Source organism: Microtus oregoni, unplaced genomic scaffold (genome assembly GCF_018167655.1).
Source record: "Microtus oregoni isolate MIOR12 unplaced genomic scaffold, Mior012 000173F_ref0000288, whole genome shotgun sequence".
NCBI classification, from domain to species: Eukaryota; Metazoa; Chordata; class Mammalia; order Rodentia; family Cricetidae; genus Microtus; species Microtus oregoni.
The window spans coordinates 292,192-319,700 of NW_024544829.1; the positions used below are offsets into that span (position 1 = coordinate 292,192).

General features: G+C 40.4%; 1 protein-coding gene across 4 annotated transcripts in view; it reads right to left on the reverse strand.

Moving 5' to 3' along the window:
* Positions 1-870: 870 nt before the first annotated feature.
* Positions 871-27,509, reverse strand: part of LOC121445315 (MICOS complex subunit Mic26) — a 47,515-nt gene continuing 20,876 nt past the window's right edge. For all 4 annotated transcript variants that reach the window (XM_041647378.1, XM_041647381.1, XM_041647379.1 and 1 more), the window contains exons 5-9: positions 26,798-26,893; positions 22,491-22,582; positions 18,764-18,844; positions 4,873-4,938; positions 871-1,124 (exon numbers count right to left, since the gene is read on the reverse strand). In XM_041647378.1, coding sequence (XP_041503312.1) covers positions 4,903-4,938; positions 18,764-18,844; positions 22,491-22,582; positions 26,798-26,893 — 305 coding nt within the window. In that variant the 3' untranslated portion in view covers positions 871-1,124; positions 4,873-4,902. The remainder of the gene's footprint in view (positions 1,125-4,872; positions 4,939-18,763; positions 18,845-22,490; positions 22,583-26,797; positions 26,894-27,509) is intronic.

The window sequence follows — 27,509 nt, forward strand, 5'->3', positions numbered from 1 at the left end:
TCCACAGAGAGGGTGAACAAGACTGGACCTGGCATAGGCCTTTGAAACTGCAAAGCCCACCCTTAGTGAAACACCTCCTCCAACAAAAGCCACACCTCCTAATGTTTCCCAAACAGTCCCGTTAACTGTGGACCAAGCATTTAAACATAAGAGTCTATGGGGGCCAGTCTCATTCAAACCACCGCAGTTAGGAATCTGGTTCCTTCTGTTGATTTCTGAAGCATCGCCTCTATATTCTCCTCCTCATTTCTGGGCTGTAGGGTCCAGTCTGCTGACTGCCAACAGGTGTGGCCCTAAAGAGCAAATATTGTCAGGGAAGAGCACACTAGTTGGTTATCCAGTGCCAGTCAGCCCTGAAAACATAATACAAGTAACATTATATGGACTGAAGAGGTTATAGTTAGGAATGTATATGTATGTGTGTAAATATGTATATGTGTGTGTGTGTGTGTGTGTGTGTACACATATATATGCATGCAATAATAATTGATGGCAAAAGATGCCAAGGATGTAAAAATATAATGGAGGGGTGTATGTGAATGTTTGAAGGGAACAAAGGGAAGCAGGAAATGGTGTAATTAAAATAAATCTCAAAAATAAGCAAAAACCAAAATCTCAAAGTGAGGCAAATAAAAGCCAACCCTTAAAAAAAAAAAGAGTAAAAACATTGCCTTTAGCACACATGCTCATGCTCACACACATCCTCCATACACTGCACGTGTGTGCATGCAGACAAACAGATACACACAGAGACACACACAGAGGAATGAGCCTCGCACGCTAACCATGTGTACACATAAACCACACAGATACAGCACTGGAGATGCTCACTTAAGCTGTTACTCAGATCAGTAAAGAAAGCAGGCCAGCTCTGTTTGAATCTGGATTTTAATTATGTACATAAATAGTGATAGAAGAATGAGAAGTTCTAAGGCTTGTACATTATTTCCATGTGAAGGACTGCTGATTAGTTGGCCTGTAATATGGCATCACCCAAGATAGCAAAGAGGCTTAGTGTTGTTTTTCCTGAAGAAAGCCAGTTTACTATATCCAATACTGACTCTCTGCCATTTGTCTGTAGAAATACTGATTTACCGTCTGGAGTTTCCAATGTTTACCTATAACTAAAAGAAAGAAAAATATAAGTTAACTGTACGCAGGAAAACAAAAATGACGCTAAAATTATGCATTTTGAAATGTATTTAGGTTTAAATTAATAAACAGTATAAGTTTTTACATTACTATTTTATCACCATAAAAAGAATGAGCTAGAAAACACAGCACCTAGGCTCATTTTGCAGAAGAGTGAGCCAAAACTCAGACTGTGCTCCATCCATACTATATCCAGACTTTCAACTGGCTGAGTACCCAAGCATACTGAGGTATGTGGATGATGCCAAGTACATGCCTAAATGGCACAGCGAATATATGCACCTCTTGCCCTCTGAGGACCAGGACATACTTCCATGTATCACTGAAGGAGAGCGCAATCCCATCATCCTCAGACAGTTGAATGTCTCTCCTCATACCTTCCTTTCCCTCACACCCTTCCTTCCAGGGATGAAACACACACAAACACACACCAAAGCCAAGCTTAATCTTCTCCAGACTGTCTTTTCCTTCATATATGATGAGCCTGCACAGCTCTAGAAGTTTCTAAATCTTTTATGTGCTGGGGATTGAACCTGGGGCCTGACACACGCTAAGCAAGCACTCTAGCACTGAGCATACAGCCCAACATCTGAGAAGCCAATGACTGACTTCCCTTGAGCTTTTAATGTAAAATCAAAATTTCTTAAACATGCAAACAACTAGCTAATTGGTCTCTCTCAGTTTATTCACCTTTTAGTGACATCCTAAGAATATAACTGATTTACTGTTTTGTTAAATTCTGGAAGCAACCTATATTAACAAGGATTAAGTAAGCTATGGTAAAGTATAGACCAGGAACTATGTAAATAAAGAAGGGGCAAAGTAGGCCTACAAATACGGATGGAGAATATACACAATAAACCCAGTTGAAGAAGCAAATTCCTTATTAAACACACCTAAGCATAGTGCTATCTATGAGATATAATAACAAAAAAATGAAGCCTAAATCTGATCAAGCTTTCAGATCCAACTGTTGCTACATGGGAAAAGAAGAAGGAAATGAAGAGAAAAGGAGAGTTGGCACTAAGTGGACATATTTAGCCACCATTTGAACATGGCAAATTTAAGACCAAAAAAGCCAAGTTTTTCGATGAATAAATGAGGAACAAGAAACTATTACATTTAAAAGACAAATAAGAGATTATTCACTAAAATGTGAAGGACAGATAATATTTGATAAACCAACTAAAAAATTATTATGAAAGGCCAGTATGGCTGAACAAGACTGTATCCCCAGCACTCAGAAGGCTGAGGCGGAAGGATCACAAGTCCTGAACGATGTAATGAGGATGTATCTCAAAATAACAACACCAAAGTTATTACTGACACAAACAGGAAAATCTATACACTAACTAGATATTAGAGGGTATTAAGGAATTACTGTTAGTTTCTTTTGGTATGATGATAAAATTATACATACCTTTTTGGACTTTTTTGTGTACTTGCAGTCAAAAAAACCAAAAGCATACAAATGTGTATTATCTATTTAAATCCATGCATACTTAAATGTCTATAGTGTACCAAATTATGAGCAGAAACTATCTCTGGGAAAGGAATAATAACCAGAAAGCTTTTAAAATTTTTATCTGGGACTGGGGTATACTCAGAGATAGAGTGCTTGTCTACCATGTATAAAGTCTCAGGTTCCATCCCTAGCTTCCAAAACAATAGCTACAACCAACATAGACTGTCATTTTATTTTATGTGTGCATAGTGTGTGTGTGTATGTATATGCATGTGCACGCAGGTGCACATGTGCCTGGTGGCCAGAGGTCGACATTGGGGATCTTTCTCAACACTGTATACCTTATTTTTGAGACAGACTCTCCCAGTGAACCTGGAGCTCACTGAATCGGCTAGATTCCAGCCGTCATGCTCCAGGAATCCATCTGTCTCCACCTCTCCAGTGCTGGGACCACAGGAACATGCCACCACACCTAGCTGTTTATGTGGGTGCTGGGAATCCAATCTTAGGTCATCATGTTTACATGGCAAGCATTTGGCTGACTAAGCCAGCTACCTAACCCCCTACTGCTCTTATAATTAAAAACTAAACCACCAATAAAGTTCTAAAAATTCAGGACTAAAAAAATCAAGGTTGTATATAGGGTAAGTTGAACCCTGGTCTAGAACCCTCTGAACACTGAAATGGCTTATTACCAACTTTTTCTTTGTTAGATTTCATCCCTATAGAGAAATACAAACACATTCTATATAAAGTATCTAAGGACTTGTATGGCCCTCTGGAAGCTCGCTCTCTAGTCTCCCTTCTGCCGCCATATACACAAAAGTGCTGATTCTGGGATGGAGCCTGGGCCTCTACCCTTTAACAAGAGCTCGGGGTAGTTATTAAATTGTTTGTCTAACAGCAGAGAACTACTGACTTTGCATTAGCATCAATGTCAAAGGGGAACTAGATTGCTGGGACACGTCAACTAGGATCAGGACCGCTGTTCAGGAGTCACAAGACAATATCTTTCACTTACGATAAGCAGCAGCTTCCAAAACTGTCAGGAGTGTCCAAAGACAACTGCCCTGTGATGTGTTTCCTACCAATGGAAGCGTAAAAAGGGGTGATGAGCAGAGCAACAGAGGATTCTGCTTAGGGCTGGGAGTTGCACTGCATGACCTCTCAAATTTCAAGTGATGTGACGCTCTGGCTCTCTAAGAACATGGAGATAGTTGAGAAAGGAAAGCCTCAAATGCAGAGTTTGGGGCATTTTAAACAGTAACTGTGATAAACAACAATATAACACAACTTTTTAAGATGGGCTGACTTTTGACTCACTGGTAGAATGCTTGCCTGGCATGTGTGAAGCCTTGGGTTCAATCTCAGTGCCACACACACAACTGATTATAAAAGAAAACTCATATTCATGGCAGGAAATATGAAAAAAATAAAGTTCAAATAAAAATGCACATTTAAATTTTCTATATACCTCCTGATCTAACAAAATATACCACCTTTCTTCTCTAATTAATAATTGTAGCTCTGGGTCTGTCATTCTAGCTACACAGGAAGCTGAGACTTAAAGATTATAAATTCAAGCCCAGTCCAGGCAACTTTATGGAAAAAGTGTCTAGAAAATAAAAGGGAACGTGAGGGCTATGGGTATAGCTCAGGGGTAGAGAGAGAGTGCTTGCCCAGTATGTGTGACGCCTTGGGTTCAACCCCAGTACCACAAAAAATTGTACATGCTCCCATGCAATTAAGTATAACTGAAACAATAATAATCCTCTTTATAGATCTATCATAACTAAGCTAATTTCATGCAGCTGAATACCTAGGTTAAATTTTAATTCCTTATAATTTGCTAATTATCAGGAAATGACAAGATCTATTATATAATTTTAACATACACAAAATACTAATAGAATTAATACTTTTATACTTAGCAGGTGCTTGGTAAGTAAATATTAAACAACCATGAGTAATAGTGAGTTGAATATAAGACCAAAAGAAATTGCATTCAGTTTCTAACCTCTGTCTGGTTCTAGTTTATCTAAAAAAATTCTGGCACTTCTCAAAAAGAAACACAAACATAATTAAATAAGTAATGGCATTTAAAGCCAGAAGTTAAAGACAGAATAAAATATGACCCTTATGTTTCCACATCAAGGTGAAAGTGCTATAATTAATTAATTAACAAGAAATCATTTTAGCTAGCACTAACAACGCTGAAAATAACCAGGTCTTTGTTTCTTTGTTTTATTCTTTACCTGATTAAAATGGACAGAACATGGAGTTTTCTATTTATTTCCAGGTGAGTTCTTCACATTTCCTGGCTTGTAAAAGAAAATACAAAGCTTTAATGTCAAGATGTCTTCAGTATTTGGCTGAACATAAACATGAATTATTATTATTTCCTTGTAAGGTGGTCAAGTCATTTTGTTGAAGGTCTGAGGTGGGGTGTCAAAGAAGGGCTTGAGACCCCGAATTATCAACTAGGACTGCAATGAGATATGTTAAAGGAGGATATAATACAGGATGACCCATTTCTCAGGAGACTGAAGAGATTAGTCCATTTCCTTCAGTGTCCTGTTGGGAAAAGTAGCTTAGGTACAGAGAACAGAAAAAAGGGCTATAGGAATTCTTATTCTATAGATCCAGCCAAACAGTTGATTCCATAAAAGCAAAATCAAATCAATATTCAAAAGATTTATTTCTTAAAAGTTGTATTTATTACTACATGCCACTATCACTGACATAGAGGGCTTGAGAGACGTTAAGAGAGCTTCTTGCATTATCCACAAGGTCAATTCATTAAACGTACACTCTTAAAGAGCTTTAAATTGAGCCACAACCATTCTGCCTGACTATCCTTGGAGAACGTATAATTAATTAGGTCATATCCATGGGAAGACATGTAGAAAAGGTTCTAGTGGGGAAAATTCATGTGCTTAAGTTCAGGCTTTCCTTTTCTGTATTTTTTAAGGCTTAGATTCTGAAATCCTATTAATAAGACCTGCTTGGATATCAAAGATCAAAACTCATGAACTGGCAGTCTGAACAACTCTGGGTTGCAGCTGGGCAGGCCGAGAGGCTGTGCTTCGGGAGACTAGACTTGATGCAGGTGGCCTTGGTGGCCTCTCTCATCAGCACTAATGAGTGAAGGGGGGGTGCGAAAGCAAGAGCATGTGACCGACTGCCAGTGCACAGCATAGCTTCTGGGCAATTCTAAAGTCTGCTCAAGCGGTTTAGAACAGTTCTCTATGTGTTGCTTTATGCCCATCATACCAGCATAATGAACACTGTCCTCTCTCATTCACAGGAGCATCCAAGTTTCGATGATAAGATGGGCACCATGATAACACCATAGCACTTTATAGAGGAGTTCTGGGGAACAAGACCATATGCACTGCCTGGTGATTCAACACAAAATACAGTAGCTGGCCTGATGGAACTCTAAAGGACCTATTATTAGTGCTAAGCCCTCCCTGCACAGTCACTTCCCACCTCCATCCCATGTGTGTGTCCATATGTGTGCACACCGCATTCAAATATTTGTTGCATGAACAAATGGAATAGGAGAGAGCTTAGGGGTCTAGCGCTGCAGACCTATCATCTAAGCACTTGGAAGGCAGAGGAAGGAAGACTGGGAGCTTACAGCCAGTCTATTCTACACACAGAGTCTCAAGGGGGGAGCGATTCATTAAAAAATAAGAGATAAGTCAGGGGTGATGGTCCACACCTTTAATTCCAGCGCTTGGGAGGCAGAAGCAGACAGGTCTCTGTGAGTCCGAGGCCAGCTTGGTCTACAGAGAGAGTTCCAGGATAGTCAGGGCTACACAAAGAAATCCTGCCTCAAAAATCCAAAGACAAAGATATAAAAAGAAAGTTAAGAAAGTAACACAATCATGGCTGACTACTGGGGCTGCCCTAAAGTAATGTGGCTTCCCACCTAATTAAATTTATTTACTACTTGCCAAGTATATCTAATGATATTCTTTAGACACATTCTATCCATACCTACCAATATCTCAACCTCAAAAAATAAGGTGCCAAATTTTCAAGCTTCTGAAAAATAATTCAGATGAAGAAAATAAGCAGGCAAAGCATTCCATTCTACTGATTGAGAAAAACAATCTGTTGCTAGGAACATGGCCTTGTTCAGATATATAACACTTATAATAATACAAATCAGAACCAATATCTCACTAAAAAAATACTGGACCTACCCACCCATGACCACGTTACAAATTAAGAGCTCTTGAGACAGTACCATGATCTCAAAGGAAACAACATTCTCACTTCAAAAAGCAGTTTGTGATTTAAGAATAAGCAAAAAAATCTACTGTATTTTCAGAACAAGTTTTCTTTAAAAAGATATTTTCCTTATGTGATTATAATGCATATTTGTTTTTCAATGTTTTACTACCATGTCTATGAACACAAATAACAATTTATGTTAGCAAAACTGAAATGGTTTCTGAAAAGCTCGAAACATCAACACATTGGTCTCTAATTATTATGCACTGCTATGTCAAGGTGGACTGTCAGTGTGGTGGTTAATCTTCACTGTCATTTTAACTGGATTTGGAATCTGACGCAGAGTTGTGTCTGTAAAAGTGTTGCCAGAGAGGTTAAACTGAGGCAGGAAGCTCTCCCCCAAGTGTGGGGGAATCATCCCATGGTCATGGTCTCTGGTCGCAGACTAAGCATACAGGAAAGCAAGTGGAGCGCCAACACTCCTTGCACTCTTCTGTTAAGATGTGAGGAAATAAGAGTCACCGCAAGAGCCACGCCATCACCATGCCTTTCCAGCCATGAGGACTGTGCCTTCATAGCAAGACCCCAAATAAGCTCTCCCTCTCTTAAGGTCCCCTTATCAGGTACTCGATCTCAGTAATAAGTAACTAAATATGGCCAGCCAAATATTAGAAGCTTTGCATCCTCCTAAAATCTGTGAGTCCTAGAACTAGACAGGAATTTGTGACTTTGACTCCCAAAATCCATGATTGAAAAAAAAATGCAGGCATGGTGGCACATTCTTGTAATCTCAGAAGTGGGAAGGTAACAACAGGAGAATCCCTTGGGCTCAGAAGCCTGCCAGCCTAGACTAGGGAAATCCCAGGTCAGTAAAAAACCAACTCTCAAAACAAAAGAACCCAGATGAACAGCACTTGAGGATGACATTGTCCTCTGAACTCTACTCCCACGTGTGAGTGCACAACAAACACACAAACACACATGCCTGCAAGTGTGTGCGCACACACACACTCTAGAGTCCTGAACTATTTTCAGCAATTGCTTAACTCCTCAAAAATGCAATTTCCTTACTTGTAAAATGAAGGTAATAAAAACGTGCCTGTCAGGCTCCTGAGTAAAGAGCACTCTGAGCTAGGCTCAATGGATATAACCTACTGTATGATAGGTCACTTCTTTTTAATAAAAAAAGTAGTTAATAAATGAAACCATCCTAAATGTCCATCGACAAAGTAAATGTGGTATGTATCCCTTAATAGATAGATTATAAATAACAAAATTTTTGTCATATTTGCAAAAAAAAGAAATGGATACAACTGAAGATTATTACATTAAGCAAGGTAAGCCAGACTTGGAAAGACAAACACTGTATGTTTTCCTTCCTATGTGGCTCCTAGATTTTAATTTGTATATGTATACAAACACACATACATACACACACAAATACACACAGATACATGTCGGTATGGGTGTGAGTGTAAGCCATGAGAGGTGAAGAAGGGGTCCTTAGAGCAGGGGGGTACTAAACATGTCTGATATTAAATACAGGGGTTACTGTATAGAGAAAGACTAAAAGGGCATGGGGATAAGAGGCATGAGGAAGCAGGATCAACAAGAACAAAGTATGTATGGAAATACCAGAGAAAATCCATTATTTTGTATGCAAATGTAAGAAAACAATGCAAAGTATAAAATAAATAGGTGAGGACAGATGACCTGTTAAAGAGCCCAGCAAAATTTCAGTTCACTGGAACATGATAGGCAGGATAGTGACACCACAGATGTCTGTATCTAAGACCTGTTACTTTCTGCGACACCTTCAGATGGCACACTCATCAGAATTACCTTGGCTTATGCGAATGGGCCCAGTTGACCTTGAAGAGCTAATAGAGGCTAAGATGGAAGCAAAACAAGGGGGTCAGAGAGAGCACCTTGAAAAAGAAGGCCTATGCTGCTGGTTTTGAAGGCAAAGGAAGGAGACTACCAAGGAAAGTCTCCAGAAACTGGGTCAGCCTCAGTTGCCAGGCAGCAAAACAGACCTAGGTTTACAGCAGAAAGGAACGAAATTCTGTCAACAACCTAAGTCCACAAGAATTCTGTTCTAGGACCTCTGGAGAGGAGTGTGGCCCTTCTAACACCTTGGGTTAGCACTGGACTTCTGACCTACTGGGCAAAGATAGTAAGCCCGCATTGTGTTCAGCCTGAGTACATTCATTGGTTCAGGGACAACGGAGACAAGGTTGTGCTGTAAAGTTCCGAAGCTGTTAAGAGCAGAGAGCGTTACTCTTCCTACCTTAGAAAATTAAAAAGAAGGTAAGGGCAGCATGGTAGATTTTCCAGAAAGCTAAAGTTGTTCTGGATGTATGTCATTTCTCTTACATAAGACTATTATAAATAAAGAAACTAGGTAATAATTTTTCTCTTTTTAAAAATAAGGTTGAAGAGCAGACCTTCAGAACTTATTCATCTTGTCTGAAACTTTCTACCCATCAATCAGTAACTTCCCATTCCTCCCTCCTCCAGCCCCTAGCAACTCCTGCCAGTCAATCTTTCCTTTTGTGTGTTTAGTAACTCCACATACCTCACATAAGTGGAATCACATGGTATATGACTGCATTATTTCAAAGGCAAATTTTTTATATATAATGTAACTCTTTATTGACTTCTCTGGGAATTTCACACCAAGCACCCAAATCCTGTTCACCTCCCTCCATATCTACCCATTACCCCTGCATCATCCTCCCCAAAAGAAACCACCCCCCAAAAAATTAATTAGAAACAAAACAGAACAAAAAACCACCTTGCTCCTCTTCCATTTTCCTGCCTCTCCAACCTCTTCATTCATCCCGCTGGCACTGGGAGTGTCAGTGTGGCACAATCAGCCCCGCCCAAAAACGTTCATTGCAACTGGTGTGGTTCACAGCCTCCAGCCTCTGACACGCCATTATCACTGAACCTCAAGGACCTCCTCTTATATACTCAAAGGCAGATCTTCGATCATCACGTAAGTTACTCTCAACTAAACTTGTGTTTAAACAGCTAAAAAATCTTGAATACAGAAAGAGAGTGCACAATGTTTACTTAGGGTGGTGGCTATTGTTTCTCTTGCATTTTCCTGTTGAGCCAGGAAAGGCCAGACTAAAACTATTAAAAGCTCAGCATGAGAGGTTCTACCCAGTTCTCGTGTTGAGAAAAGTTTGTATTTCTGTGTTTTTCTGACCTTTAAATAATTATTTTTGGCTTTTAGCAGTCATTTGAAAGTAACTTTTTGCAGATTTTAAAAACCTAGTAAAAAGAAAAATCTGCCATTTACTGGGAGACCGTTGTGTTTAGCTAATTGTAAGAGAACTCTGAGAAGCTGCCTATGGCAGGCGTGCATGCAATCCTCCCAGCAAACACAAAGACAGCCACATGTTCCAGCCTAGCCCAGATTACAAAAGAAGGCCGTGTCTTTAAAAAAGAATTATTTGGGGGCTGGAGAGATGGCTCAGAGGTCCTGAGTTCAATCCCCAATATCTGCATGCTGGCTCACAAATATTTGTAATGAGATCTGGCGCCCTCTTCTGGCCTGCAGGCACACATGCAGACAGAACACGGTATACATAAAAAAATAAATCTTTATCTGGCGCCCTCTTCTGGCCTGCAGGCATACAGGCAGACAGAACACTAAAATAAATCTTAAAAAAAAAAAGATCTGAGGTTGGCATTATTCTGAAAAGGTTTTAGAATACTCATGTTCTAATTAAGTTTCTAAAGTAAAAGAATTCTGGAGAAGATGAGTAAATCAACTGTATAAAGAATTTCCGGCTGTCAGGAAAAGACAGCAGCCACGTTTGCTGATGCACAGCTGGAACCCCAACACTCCTAAGAATGAAGCAGGACCCTACCTTCAAAGTCAATCTGAAGTACACAGTGAGACTCTCCTTACAAAAACAAAACAAACCAGACTTCTGTGCCTACACAGAGCTTTCAAATGATCAAATAGGAAGGAAGCAGCCTCTGGATTAGCTAGAAGTCATAAAAACTTGGCATGGTGGTATGCACCTTTAATCCTAGCACTCAGCAGGCAGAGGCAGGCAGATCTTTTGAGTTTAAGGCCAATCTGGTCTACAGAGTGAGTTCTAGCCTGAGAGGGTTACATAGCAACACTTTGGGGAAAGATACAGGCAGGCAGGCTGTGCCTCCTATCAGCTACCTCCCCAGAAGGTTAAGTGGAGAGCTGACTGATCCATTTTCATTTTAGGTCATAGTCAACAAGTATTTACCTTTTAACAATGCACAGCTGTGAAAGTTTCTAGAAGGTTAAAAGCAGTTCAGTGGGGGAAACTAGAGAAATCTTGAGTGTGGAATATATATTAAGTAATATTACTATCAACAATGAAAGAGCTTTCCTAGGTATGATGTTACCATTGCTGTTCATATCAATGAACCTACATGTTCTTTGGAAATACATATTGAATTATAGATGATGTATGGAGAGTACAATGAATATTTAGAACTTTCTAATGGTTCCATAGAAGAACATACGTATGTGTGCATATGATCAAATTGCATATATTAAAAGATGGTAAGACAAAATAGCAGGTGCTAATGGGTGAATCTAAGTGAACAGTGCTAGTTTTACAACTCTCCTGTAGGTTTAAAGCTTTTCAAGCTGGTGGCTCAAGCCTTTAGTATCAAATTCGGGAAAGACAGACAGGTGGGTCTTTGTAACTCTGAGGTCAGCCTGTTCTATACAGTCAGAGTTACATAAAGAGAGACCGTCTCCAAAAGAGAAAAAAAAAACAAAAAACAAAAAAAAACCTCTTCCAAAATAGACACTGGTAAATATATTCTCATTCTCTTTCTCTCTCTCTCTCTCTCCCCCCTTTCCCCCCTCCCTCAGAGTTAGATGTGCTGGCACACTCCTTTAATCCCAGCACTCAGGAGGTAGAGGCAAACAGTTCTCTTGAATTCAAGGCCAGCCTGGTGTACAAAGCAAGTCAAAAAAACAAAAACAAACAAACAAAAAAAAAAAACACCCATAGTTCTGTATACTGCCAACAGTATGCTGAAAACTACCCAATTAGCCATCAATGGATATATTTTTCCACACAAAAATATAGTCTACAGAAGTTAAAATAAATAAGCTACTGCCTTATATTGCTTATAATCATAATATTAAAGTACAAATAAGTCTCAACTGAGAGAGCTTATATGTTTGTAAGTCAAGATAAGGAAAATTACAAAAGCTGAACTGGATGTGAGGGCCCACACTTGTAATGCTAGCACTCAAAAGACTAAGGGAGGAGGTTCGGGAGTTCAACGTCATCCTCAGCTATACAGTGAATTCAAGGTCAGTCAGGACAACACGAGACTATGGCTAAAACAAACAAACAAAAGAACATGGAAGAACCACAGTGCTTTATAATATATACATACATGGTTAAACAAAATATAAAACTTGAAAGAAAACCAAGGATTAAAGAAACACATTTCAGTTAGTGACTCCCTCTGGGAGATAGGAGGGGCCTGGGTAACTTCCTAGTTTTGAAGGTGGGTAGATGTGTGGCTTTACTGTTGGGTTTGAAACTGTACTTCAATACTTTTCAAATTTATTTTTTATGAATACAGTGTTTTATATGCATGTACACCTGCAGGTCAGAAGAGGGCACAAGATCTCATTACAGATGGCTGTGAGTCACTCACTATGTGGTTGCTGGGAAATGAACTCGGGACCTTTGGAAGAATAGCCCGTGCTCTTAACCTCTGAGCCATCTCTCCAGCTTGAAACTGCACTTATAGAAAAAAGAAACACAAACCATGTTGTGATGCCCCTGTTTCTGGATGCACCTATCTTTACATTTTAGACATTTAAATTTTAGCTGAAGCAAAGAACTTTAAGTGACCAATGACAATGACAAAATAAAATATGCCTTTATCCTAATAACTACTAGAAGACAAAATGCAAATGTTTAGAATCAATTCCTAAAAGGAGATGGCATATGGCAGAGCAGCAAATTGCCACAGATTTGTTGTAGGTACTTGAGAGTATAGTTACATGAAAGAGAATACAGCTAAGAACTGAGCCACTGACGGTCAGCACACACCGGGAATCAAAGCTACTTAAGCAACTAAGGCAGGAGAACAATGTTTGAGGTGTCCGACTCTCCTACATAGGAAGACGGTCTCAAAAAAAAAAAAAACCAAAAAAAATCCTGGCCATCACTCACACCATTTTAATCTGTGTATGTCTATGTGTACAAACACACATGCATAGTATACCTGCATGTGTATGTGCATGCATGTGTGTGTATATATGTATGCGTGCGTGTATGTGTAGGCCAGAGCACATTAGATGTCATCAGGTGTGTGTGTGTGTGTGTGTGTGTGTAGGCCAGAGCACAACATTAGATGTCATCGTGTGTGTGTGTGTGTGTGTGTGTGTGTGTGTGTGTGTGTAGGCCACAACATTAGATGTCATCGTGTGTGTGTGTGTGTGTGTGTAGGCCAGAGCACAACATTAGATGTCATCGTGTGTGTGTGTGTAGGCCACAACACTAGATGTCATCGTGTGTGTGTGTGTGTGTGTGTGTGTGTAGGCCAGAGCACAACATTAGATGTCATCGTGTGTCTGTGTGTGTGTGTGTAGGCCACAACATTAGATGTCATCATGTGTGTGTGTGCGTGTGTGTGTGTGTGTGTAGGCCACAACATTAGATGTCATCGTGTGTGTGTGTGTAGGCCAGAGCACATTAGATGTCATCATGTGTGTGTGTGTGTGTGTGCATGTGTGTGTGTGTGTGTAGGCCAAAACATTAGATGTCATCGTGTGTGTGTGTGTAGGCCAGAGCACATTAGATGTCATCGTGTGTGTGTGTGTGTGTGCATGTGTGTGTGTGTGTGTGTGTGTGTGTGTAGGCCACAACATTAGATGTCATCGTGTGTGTGTGTGTAGGCCAGAGCACATTAGATGTCATCGTGTGTGTGTGTGTGTGCATGTGTGTGTGTGTGTAGGCCACAACATTAGATGTCATCGTGTGTGTGTGTGTGTGTCTGTCTGTGTAGGCCAGAGTACAACGTCAGATGTCATCAGGTGTGTGTGTGCGTGCGTGTGTGTGTGTGTGTGTGTGTGTGTGTGTGTGTAAGAGAGAGCACAATGTCAGATGTCATCAGGCGCCACCTGCTCGTTTTGAAGAAGGGGCCTCACTGGCCTGGAGCTCTCCTGTTAGGCTAGGGCAGTTGTCTAGAGAGACCCTGGGATCCGCCTCCCTCTACCTCCACAGGGTTGGGATTATAAGCGCATGCCAGCATGCATTAACTCTTCTTATGTGGGCTCTAGGGTTCAGACTCAGGTCCTCATGCTTGCAAGGCAAGCATTTTACTAGGTTTTCTCCCAGCCTGCATTTAAGACTTTAGGTTCCTGCTTTAACCATAATGTCCATTAATTTCTTTGACTGGACACAACCAAAAATATGTACTACATCACTACAGTACAAAATATTCCAAATTAGAAGACACTAATTGAGACTGGTAATACACTTGACTTGAGAGCAGTGGTGCCACACACCTTTAATCCCATCACCTGGAAGACAGAAGCAGACCAACCTTTGAGTTTGAGGCCAGCTTGATCTACAGAGTAAGTTCCAGGCAGAGCTACACAAAGAAACCCTACCTCAAAAAAACAAGGGAAAAAAAGGAAAACTAACTTCCAAACATGTCTCCCTTTATGAAGTGCCCACCTACCCCAGGGTCCCTTCAGAAAGCCTTGTCTGTGCCTTTCTTGAGTGCTTCTGCTTGTTTGGATTTTCAGTTGTATGCTTCATCCCCTTAACTATATTGTGAGCTGATATATATGTAATTGTTTTGACATTCAGTGAAGAGAATACACTCAGCTTCAAGGCCCCCAAAGATTTCTGTTCCAACATAGCTTAACTCTTTGCTCTCAATTAAAAAACAAACGGAGCTTAACTCTTCACCATATGATTAATATGCACAATAAAAAATAAACACATGGAAATAAAAATAAGGGGGCTGGAGAGATGGCTCAGTGGTTGAAAGAACTGGGTGTGCTTCCAGAAGACCTGGGCTCAATTCCCAATTCCCAGCCCTCACATAAGAGCTCACAACTGTCTGTAACTCCAGTTCCAGGGGATTCAGTACCTTCACAAAGAGGTATGTGCAGGCAAAACACCAATGCACATAAAATAAGAATAGATATTTTTTTAAGTTTAAAAAAAAAAGAAAAAGAAAGGCAGTACCCCTATAAAAAAGTAATCAACTAAAGGCTAAACCATTTTTTCCTGCTTTCCAACTGCAAAGAGCTTTGAACCATGATCTCCTTCTACTGGGTTTGAATTAGCATTTGATTAAGTAGTAAATTAAAACGTACCTGTGGTTTAAAAAAAATTCAAAGAAATCTGAAAACCATGAAACCCAACAAGGTACTATGGGGGGATCACAATATGTCATCAGAGAAAAGGGTACTTCATTATCGAATACTGTCTGAAGTCTACGCCTATCAAACCTTGAGCTAACATGATTTCCTACTACTTTTCACTGGAAACTTGCAGTAAACATCGAACATAGTCAACATCAATTTTATTCTCTCTTGTTGAGGACAGCCATTGGGAGGAGCCTTGGGGTGCATCATTAGCTGAAACAAAGCTTTAAAATGACTTCAGGTTAGATCAGATACTTTGATAATAGCTTAAAGATGAAAAACCCTCTGGGCTGTGGTGACACATATCTTTAATCCCAGCACTCAGGAGGCAGTTTTGAACTGTGAGTTCAAAAACAGCCTGGTCTACAAGAGCTGGTTCCAGGACAGGCTCCAAAGCTACAGAGAAACCCTGTCTCAAATAAAAGATGGAAAAACCTCAGAAAACAATCTAAAGTTCACTAGGATACATAACCGAGTTATGGATTCATTAGGTTAGTGATGGAGGAGAGTCATTTGTCTACTGTTACTTTCAATTGTTAATAAAGAAACTGCCTTGGCCTTTGATAGGACAGAAAATTAGATAGGTGGAGTAGACAGAACAGAATGCTGGGAGAAAGAAGCCGAGTCAGGCAGTCACCACGCCTCTCCTCTCCGAGATGGATGCAGGTTAAGGTCTTCCTGGTAAGCCACTACCTCGTGGTGCTACACAGATTATTAGAAATGGGTTAATCAAGATGTGAGAATTAGCCAATAAGAGGCTGAAACTAATGGGCCAGACAGTGTTTAAAAGAATACAATTTGTGTGTTGTTATTTCGGGGCATAAGCTAGCCAGGCGGCCGGGAGCTGGATGGCAGGAAGCGGCCCGCTGCTCCTTACTACAGGTTAGGGTCAAAAATACAAAGCAGCCCAATTGTTGATAGCTGACACACTTTTCTTGCTAGGTTTGGTTGGTGATAAAGGGTGATGATTAATTCATTGTACCCATTCTTGCCCTCACTTTCCTGAAATAAGAAACTCTTGAGTATGTGCCCTAAAGATTTAAAGTACAGATGACTGGTTTTATGCATAAAGGTTTAGATTTGTGATCCCTTTAAGATTATAAGATTACCCATCAAGATAAACAATAAAATGATTGATTCTTTGTAACTGTAATATGCAGTCTGCCAACAACAGAGTTGGCTGAGAAAAAAATGTTCTCTGCTTGCTCATGTTAGGTTAATCCATAACAAGTTACTTAGATGTAAATGTATGTGGGTTACCAGGGTGGCTTTGTTTTTAATAATGTAAGGAAAGGGAAAAACATGCTTTTACTCGTACTCATTATAATCATTCACTTGAAAAACAGAATGTAACCACATTGCAATTTTTATATTGCTTGAAAGATTTTGTTGGGGTATATAAGCTGTAGGAAAATAAGTATACAGAAGAATAGAGAATAAAGAAGGAAACTATTAAGAGAGTGTGTGAGAGTATTTTTCCCTAACCCCCTCAGATAGAAAGTCTTTATATACTGCTGGAGGCTGCCCCCCCCCCCAGGCAGTGATACTTTCTGTTGTTGTACTGAGTGGTACTGGGGACTGAACCTGGGGTCTTGCACATGCAAGGTAAGCCCTCTACCAACAAACTACATCCCCAGCCCTTAATAAAAGAGCTAGTTTAAATGGGCTTAAAAGGGACTAACTCCTTATAAACCACCAGTAGAAAAATCAATCTTAGGGCTGGAGAGATTTCTCCGTGGTTAGAGCGCTTGTTCTTGCAGTGAACCTACATTCAATTCACAGCACCCACACAGTGACTCAACCATTTGTAACTGAAGGTCCAGGAATCCAACACCCTCTTCTGACCACACACACGTGAGATATAGACATACATGCAAGCAAAACATTCATACATATAAAATAAATAAACTCAGTCTTAAGATTACACTGAAAGGATATTTATATATACAATGAGGAGAGCTTATAACTTACTCTGGAATGCTACTCCTAAATCCTGATATTTACACATATATATGTAAGTGTGCTTGTGGTGCTGGGGCCTTGTACATGCTAAGCTCACAGTTTACTTTTCCCTTTTTGCTACTAAGCCACACTCTGATGAATTTATTTAAAGACATTTTGATGGGTGTATATTAATGGTACAAAATGGCTTCACTATGATATTTTCATGCATGTTTTTAATTTACTTTGATCATATTTGTCCCTGTTACCTTCTATTTATATATTTTATTTGAGTACTTTCTTTTGAAATAATTGGAGCCAAAATGAGCTTTCTTTGATCTATCTGCAGAAAGTCTGTTAACACAAGAACCCAGTTTGCCTTTAGCTGGGTCTCTGCACACACAAGAGGCACTACACCACGTTCTGTACTAAGTCTTTATCACAAAAAGAGACCATTTCTACAGGCCACAAGGAGACGTGAAAAGTGGCACATCCTTATGATGGCACAACTTCCTTTCTCTGCTACTCATCCACCAGATGGCACAGAGAATGTGTGGCCTAAGACTATTCCCCAACACACTGGAGCCTCAGATGGGAGATGAACAAATAATACTAGACAAGAACAGAGCTTATGATTAAGTGTAAAACCAGGGAAGGAATATGTCTCAATTCTGCACTTTTGTTTCTTGAGAGTATAATATATTCCACTTGAATTCAGGGCTTTTTTTTTCAAAGACAGGGTTTCTCTGTGTAACAGCCCTGGCTGTCCTGGAACTCATTTTGCAGAGCTGACCTCAAATTCACAGAGATTTGCCTGCCTCTGCTCCAGAGTGCTGGGACTAACAGTGCTACCACTGTCTGACAAACCCAAGGCCTTTTTACATTACTTAATTACTTTCTATGTGTAGATGTTTTGTTTGCACATATGCATACGCACCTTGTATGTGCCTGGTGCCTTTGGAGGCCAGAAGAGGCAGATTCCCCAGGTTTACAATTGTAAACCCACTGTATGGGTGATAGAAATCTAACCCAGGGCCTCTAGAAGAACAGCCAGTGCTCTTAATTGCTGAGCCATCTCTCCAGCCCCAAGTATTTTTAATCACATTTATTTACATGTGTGTGAGTGAGTGGACTTGTGGGCATGAGTTTTCTCCTTCCACCATGTGGAGTTCCCAGGACCAAACCCAGGTCATCTGGCAGGAAGCACCTCTACCCATTGAGCGATCTCACTGGCCTTGAATCCATTTATGGTACAACCTTTATACAATATGCTACACTCTGAAGAAACTACATATAGAACAGAATAGAAATTACAGTCTAAGCTACACTGGAATGCATTTTAGTCACTATTTTTGACCTATTGATAATAACCAAATACTCAGACATTCTACTACTCTCCCGAAATGAACACTTGAAAATCTGAGTAGGAGACTAAAAGCCAACAAAAGCAGTAATTAAAGAAATAAGATAGTTTAAGTATTTTACAAAACTTTAGAAGAATCACATATTTAAACCAAAGGGAAAACAATGAAATCTCTCACCTTCTGAAAATGTTGCTTCCACAAATCTTCTGCAATTATGTACCCTTGTAATCCCCAGTCATACAACTTCTCCCCGCTGACCTTGAGATGCAAATAGAAAAGACTGGTGAACATTTCATTTGTGAATGATAAACAAGAGAATTTCTTTAGGCCTGCATTTGACTACTTTGTGTGTGCGTGTGTAGCTACACAGGAAGTCTTGAGACACGTCCATTATACCTGCATAACATGCCGGGGATACAGTTCAATGGTAGAGCATGTGCCCAAGAAACATCCCAGCTTCATTCTCTAGTACCACAAAAGAAGAAAAGACACTCCTATCTCAGTATGGTGGCTCACACCTATAATCTCAGCACCCAGGAGGCTGAGACAGGCAGATTAGTGCAAATTCAAGGCCAGCCTCAACACCACAGTGACATCCTGTCTCAAAGGCAAAACATTATAAAACAGAAACAAGTAAAAGATAAAAATAAAATGCAAAACCAAAGTTAAAGAAAAAAGGCAAGAAGAAATAGTCTGGTTACATTTAGTTATCTCTTAAAATGACTTACTATAAATTATAAGTATACATCTTTTATTACTGCTGCTAATGATCAAACCTGGAACATTATACATGTTACTGATACCTACATCCTAGCTCCCAAAAGGTATATCTTCTAAACTAAATGTATGAGACTACTGACAAGATGGGGAATTCCTAAACTCATACAGAAAAAGCAATTACCTAACGCATCTAGTACCCAGTCTGGTATAGTACAATCAACCAAGTCAAGGTAAAGTGAAAAAAATCATTAATTTTAATGACTTAGATGTAAAATATGTGGTCCCAATAAAGATATGTCCAATTTTCCCAGGCACAGTCATGATAAAGTCTTTTGATTAATATAGGGATTTTGTAGGTAGCATGATCCATAATCATCCTTCCAACATCTGATGAGGCATGAGCCTGAGAGAGGTCATGACTTTAAAATGTTTTTGCCTATCTTTGGCTAGCTGACTTGAATTACTAGAATTTGTGTGTGCTTCAGTGTTTTCCTTGCATGTATGTAGCATACCACACATGTGTCTAGTGCCTGTGGAGGTCAGAGGAGGTCAGAAGAGGGCATCAGAGCATCTGGGACAGGAACTACAAACAGTTGTGAGCTGCCATGAGGACACTAGGAAACCTGGGTCCTCTGCAAAAAGAACAAGTGCTCTTAACCACTGAGCCAACTCTCCTGAAAATTTTTTCCAAGTATTGGGTCTTCAATGTTTCTAATAATTTATTCATTGGTTCTACTTATAACAAAGAATGCTGATTGATCCACTCCATGATAATACTTCAAACTGTTTTTATTTGGTGTGCATGCTCAAGTGCACACAGGCATAAGTGTGCCTGTCAAGCGTACGCAGCTACACTTGGAGACCAAAAGAGAGCCTCAGATCCCTTAGACTGGCTGTGAGTTGCCTCACGTGGGTGCTGGGAATCAAGCACTTCCTCTGGATGAGCAGTGACAGCTCTCCACCCTGGGGCATCTATCTAGCCCTAACACTTTTTTCTTTTTTGGTTTTAGAGGAGACATGGTTTCTCTGTGTAACAGTCCTGACTATCCTGGAACTCACATTGTAAACCAGGCTGACCTTGAACTCAGAGAGCTGCTTGCTCTGCCTCCCAAGTGCTCGGAATTAAAGGTATATGCAACCACTTAAAATTCTCTTCTTGATATTTGTAATTAATCTTTGCATAGTGCTATTTTATAAAACACTTTCACATGAGTTATCCCTATCTTACAGAACAGTAAGGACAGGAAGACCGTAAGGACACACTCAAAGGCCAAGTGACCTGTCTAAAGTCCCAAAAGAGAGGCTCTGTAACATGCTGATTTCTGCATGTCACATTCCTCAGCTGAATGTACTGCTCTTAAAATGTATAATATGCTAACAATCTGGACCCTTGTTAGATATGGGGAGCATTTACCATATATGACACTGCTGTTGTTGGTGTTTCACATTTCCGAAAGGAAAATAACATTTACCATCGATATGAGGGCATTTTCTTTCTTTTTTTGTGGTTTGGGCTTGGAATCTTACATATGCTGGACAAGTGCTCTACCACTGAGCTACTGCTTCCCCTGCCCCAATCTGTGGGATGTTATTTTTAGCTACAAACTACAGAACAGAGCAGGATTTAAGTGGCTAAGTGGTCTGTCCAAGTTTGAGGTTTCTCAAAAAAAGAAAACTGAAACTGTAAAAAAAGAAACTAAACAACATGATATAAGATCGGAGAATCTCTTTCAAAGTTGCTGCTCCTCTGGCTTGGTTTTCTTGTAGTAAAATATACAGGACATGATTTTTAATAGTAAAATTAAAAAGAGGAAATAATACGCAGCACAAAGTTTATCGCCTGCACTGTTTAGGAGTATAGCTCAGTGGCGGTGGGGCACTGAGGATATCCTTACTGCTCCACCACCACCACTACCCACGTTCAGATCCTCTTCATGACATCCTACTCCCTTGGGGGTGAATACAGAAAATGTTCTGCAACAAATGCTGAGGTGCAGAAGGCTGTAAAATAAGTGCCTCTCTCCGAGAACAACCACAGCTGCTTCACGACCAGCAGCGATCCCCTGCCTACCAGCTACTTCTTAAACTGTAAGAGACTAAATGATGTCTAGTTTTTATCTTTTATCTCGGCAAGGCAGACATTATTCCTTCTTCCTGAGTTGGAGCAAGAGCAGGGACAGGAACATTAACTTTCTACTTCCAGAATGAAACCCATCAATTTCTAGATTCCCAACTACAACTGCAGCCCTGTCTGGGAACTGGAACGTCTGTCATTAGGAATCCAAGGGCCTAGTGTCAAGCTGGCCTGATTCTGAGGACTATACCCACTGTCTCTTTCTAGGACAGCATTTCCATGAGATATGGAAGTTCTGGCCAGTGGGTCCCTATGTCCCTAAGCTGTTAGGGACCTCAAAACCTAAAGCCTGTCTCCATGAATTATGTGTTTACAGTACCACTGATTCCAAACCAGCACCTAAAGCTTGTCTGTGTAAATCAGTGCTTCTCAAATATCTTGGCATGTGAATCGCCTGGAAGCCCTGCTAAAAATGGAAATAACTAATGCACACCCTTATACTGCTGGGTTCAATTAGTCTGGGATGAGACCTGAGAATCTGTATCTCTGACAAGTCCCCAGGAGATGCTGATGTTACTCATCCTAAGGCCATGCTTGGAGAACCCAAGTTTTCAGTCAACTATTATCTACTTGATACGATATCATCAAACTGAGGTCTGAAGGGTAAGAAAAAAGACAGTCAAATAATTGAAAACCCCAAATAGGGCACCTCATGTTGCCATAGGGAAAGTGAGTAGGGCAGCAATACCAGGGAAGAACATGGAGGCCAGAGCGCTGCCAGTGCCAACAATGCCAGGAAGGGCAGGCTGAAAGTGGCCTGTAAGTATCAGACTGAGACACTGAGTCTTTAGACTTCTGCATAAGTATACAAATGGTATCTTAAATTTTCTTGGATTACTATTCAAATCAGGATACATTCTCTGAAGACTGACATCACTGGAAGGAAGGCTAATACGGAGGAAAATAGTGAGGAGAAACAAATTTTAAGTTGGCGAAGAAATAATTCTCGGTTTGGTGCAATAAGAACTGCAAAATAAACTAAGCCAGTGGAGCTCCCAGGCCCACAGAAGCAGGAATGAAGAACATCCTTGCTTCCTGGGTCTCACTTACCTGGGCAAAGGTGATGGCTTGTTGTGGGTAATAAACAGAGGCACCTAATCCCATGAAAAAAGGAGGGTACACCAGCTTCTTTAGTTTTGAACCTGATCGATTAAAAAGTGGTACACTATCAGTTGATTTGATACACAATCTACATTATACTTTTAATGCCAAACAAGATATCTCTGACCATAAGTTGAAATGTTACTTAATAGTACATACAACAAAATGAATCACTACTTCTTTACGGCTTTGTGACATAATTATACATTTCACCAACTTAAAGTACAAACTATAATGACTTAGTATATTCACAAAGCTATGTAACCATCATCACAATCCACTCTGATATTCTCAAAAGAAACCTCCACCTTTGATGGTAAAACACATGCTTAGCATGCACAAGGCCCTGAAATCCCCAGCACCAAGAAACAATGAAAGGTACGAAGAAAAGGAGGAGAGAGGGGGAAGGAGGGAGGGAGGGAGGGAGGGAGGGAGGGAGGGAGGGAGGGAGGGAGGGAGCTGGCAGAAGCCAGCCAGCCAGCAACATCCCCCATCCCTACCAACAACCACCTAAGGCTGAGAGAAACCTATTTTCTTTTTTGTTTGTTTGTTTGTTTGAGGCAGGGTTTCTCTGTACCTTGGAAACTGTCCTGGAACCAGGTCTTATAAACCAGGCTGGCCTTAAACTCACAGAGACTCGCCAGCCTGATCTACAGAGTGAGTTCCAGGACAACCAGAGCTACATAGAGAAACCCTGTCTCAAAAATAATCAAAAAAAATAACTATTAAGGCAATGTAGTCTAAGTTGGCCTACAGGTATGTACTGCTCTGCCTTTTTTCCAGGTTTTGTTTGTTTGTGCTGCCTTGCTTTTCTGGATTCATTTTGCTTTTTGAGACAGTCTCACTATGTAGCCCAGACTAGTCTTAAACTTGTGATATTTCTGCCTCTGCCTTTTATATGGTAGGATCACAGGTGTGGAGATTACATTACAGTGTTAAGACTACCTGCACACCCAACTTGAGAACATCATTTCTAGGGAAATCGGAAGAAAAATAAATAGAACTTTTGCTTCTAGGGTTTGATTTTTTTTTTAAAACAAACTGATCATCTTCCTATTTAAACACGAAAGACAATTATTCCTTCCTGAGATTTCACTAAAGCAGCAATAAGAAAATAAAACACAGTCCTGTAAAGAAGAAAAAATGTGTAGAGAGGGCACTGGCAGCTAAATCATCCAGGATGGGGATGGAGAACAGTGGTAGATTACATGCTTAGCCTAAGGAAAGCCCTTGGTTTCATTTCCAGGACCACAAACCACAAAAAGGTATTAACTTCTACAAATATAGCACAGTTGGCAGAGAACTTGTCTGGCATGCATGAGGTCCCAGGTTGACCACACACACACGCACACACACGCACACACACGCACACACACACACACACACATACACACACACACACCAATTTAAAAAAGTATGAATGGAAATAAAAGACCAGCTGGTACTGTCTTGAAGAAGGGATCCGTGGCAAAGGAGAGAGCATATCTTCCACAGATACAGATGGGAATGACTATGGGCAATAGAGTGTGCAACCAGGAAGCAAGACAGGAAGACAAATACAAGTCCTGGCCTTTCCCTCCATGTCATCCCAGTGCAAACTTGCTCCTGGGTGTCATGACAGGCAATTTTAAAAACAGGCAAAGTCTCACTAAAAAAAAATCATGAATTTTATGCTGAGAACCAATACTGCGCACACACGCACACACACACACACACACACACACACACACACACACACACACACACACACATACACATACCGATGTTAGTGCTTAAGTATAAAGACCTTCTCCACACAAAGCTGATGGAGGAAGGTCATTGGTTAAATAAAAAGAAACTGCTTGGCCCTCACTGGTTAGAAGATAGGTGGGAGGAGTAAACAGAACAGAACGCTGGGAGGAAGAGGAAGTGAGCTCAGACTCCACAGCTCTCCTCTCGGGAGCAGACGCCTCAGAGAGATGCCATGCTCCCAGCTCCCAGGCAGATGCACACGATGAAGCTCCGACCCAGGATGGACATAGGCTAGAATCTTCCTGGTAAGCGCACCTAGGGGCGCTACACAGATGATTAGAAATGGGCTAAATTAATATGTGAGAATTAGCCTAGAAGAGGCTAGATAGAAATGGGCCAAGCAGTGATTAAATGAATACAGTTTGTGTGTTGTTATTTCGGGCATAAGCTAGCCAGGCAGCCAGGGTGCTGGGGACGCAGCCCCGCCGCCCTTATTACTACACAAAGCCAACTCCCATCCAGCTTACCCTAACATAGAACCTGCCTACCAGCAAGCCAAATCTATACACAGAATTCTTACTAGCATTTCAATTGCCTCATTCAGAAACATGACTGGACAACCAGGGATCAGCAGACATTGGAGGAGAGCCTACAACATAAAAGAGAAAGACCAAGACAAGCAAGAAGAAAACAAAAATGACCCAACAGGAAACAAAACTTTACAAAGAAAGCTAAACCTGTTAGGTGTCATGAAATCAACAGAAGAAGCTACTACACTATCAGAAAACAAAGTTCAACATAAAAACAAACATCCAGAGAACAAGACCTCATGGAAATGACCAAAGGAAAATAAAAAATGAAAAAAAAAACAAGAAAACTTAAGACACATTATGGGCATTTAGAAAGAACTCAACTATTAATTAAAAGCATTCAGGGAGGAAAAAGAAAGCGAATCCTCAAAGAAAAAGCAGATACAGATCACTTGAACTAAAGAAGGCACACCACCAAAGGCTGAAAGTATCTGTGTGGAGTCACCATGCCACAGAAATTCAGAGCACTGGAAAGCCTCAAATTTTCCAAGATTTAAAAAAAAAGGAGAAGCAACAAGTATCCAGACTGGCTATCCACTCTGCCATCTGCCATGCCAGATGCTAGTTTGAATGGAAAAGAACTCCAAGCTATCCAAACTGTCAGCATGAGGAACAGACATATAAGGTGTTAAAAGTTTGCCTTTCACATGTAATTATTTTAAAGCAACTTAGGCACGTACTTCAACAACATGGCTGAATACACCAAGGAGAAGGTGACATAGAAGCCCAGAAAACAGGGCTCCATACTGAGCGTGAAAAGTCCATGACAACCGTGTGTTAGTCTCAGGCCAGGTTACAGGCCAATATAGAACTAGGGGGAAAGTGCACTACATACAACAATCAGCAGGATACGAGGTTTGGAGAAACCTAACAACGAAATGGACACAAACTGGAAGAGGATGAGTCAGGAAAATGCGCAGGACTTTTCTCCTCGGATGAACCAAGGGGGCACCAGTGCGGTGCTCACCATCCTGACTCTAAGATACACCTGATGCACAGAGGAAAGCGGTCTCAACTTAGAGCAACCGCTGGAAAACTAGGCCTCTCTCTCTTTTATGGTGGTCAGATTAGAGCTCTTTCCTGGGATATTTCTATTTTGAATTTTTGTTTGTTGTATTTGTTTGAGAGAGAATCTCACTCTGTAGGCCAGGCTGGCCTGGAACTCACTTTGTAGCCCAGATTGGTCGTAAGGCAATCTTGCCTCAGCCTCCTGAATGCTGGAATTACAGGTGTGAACTATCACACCAGGCTTCTAACTGAAATTTTCCTAATATCTGCATTTTATGCCATAAACATTTATTTTACAACTAGTAAAATTTCACATAGATCATAAAAAATAATCTCTTCATAGAGAAGCCTTTTATTACCATTTTGTGATAGAGCAGTAGAACACAGTGGTATTTCCTGTGCTTGGGATAGATCCTAGGGCCTCAAGCACGCCAGGCAAGCATTCTACCAGAGCTAGATGTCCCAGCCCCTACAGTAATATTCGGGGATACTTACTAGGTTCTTTCATTTTAAGCATTTTTAAAGTTTTTATATCATCACTAACTGAAGGTGTGATACCTGTTAATAAACTCCCAAATCACTGTCTACTTGCTGTGATGTGATTAACAGCCTGGCCGCAACAGCTGAAGAAACATTTACAGTCTGTCAGGCGTGAAACACTTTGTTTACTCTTTCTGTACCAAAGAGCAACAGGTATTTGAACTGACAGATGTGTTTATTAAGTATACCTAATTTATTTTTCTTACCAAGAGTACACAATTTCTACATATGTTTAAAATCAAATGAAATGAACAAGGAAATGAATTATATGTTAAGAAGTCCACATTCAGGAACCAACTAATCAGAAAACTATTAATATAGATAAAGAACCTAACATATATCCCATATAAACTGAGGGGGGAATAAACCTACACAAACTGCACCTACCTCTAGCAAGAAGGAGTCCAACAAAACCAGCAAAACCGATAACACCAAGTCTTGGGAAAAATCCAGGAGGTGCGTTTTGGAGATATTCATAGTTGTCTACAATAGAATCAGATTAGGAAATAACTCCATAAATTACTCATTAAAACCAAAATCAAAAGTCTCATATATAACTAGAATATATAGTACCCAATGTTTCCCAACCACACACCCTTTACTTTCTGCTAACCAACATCTGTTTTTTTATTTTAGTCTGGTTTCATTTAGTATGGAGTGGCCTTGAACTCATGATGCATGATCATCCAACCTCACCTCCGAAGTGTTGGAATTAGAGGTATGTTTTAGCAAGCCCAGACAATACATTTTAAAGACAGTCTTGCTATGTGGCACACACCGAATTTAAACTTGCTTTGTATCCCAAACAGGCCTGGAACTGACAATCCTGCTTCACCTTCTGAGTGATGGGATTATGAATACACACCATCAGGGCCAACTGTGCCAATATGCTTCTTTGCAGCACATTCTTTCGGGAACCAAACACATTCAACTCAGAAAAGCAAGCATCCTTTGGCATCTGAACTCGTTATTTGAACTCAAGAACAATATATTTGGATAATTAAGGAAATTTTGTACTGGCTAGGTTCTTGTCAACTTGATACAAGCAAGGGTCATCTGGCAAGAGGAACCTCAATTGAGAAATGACTAAATCAGAATG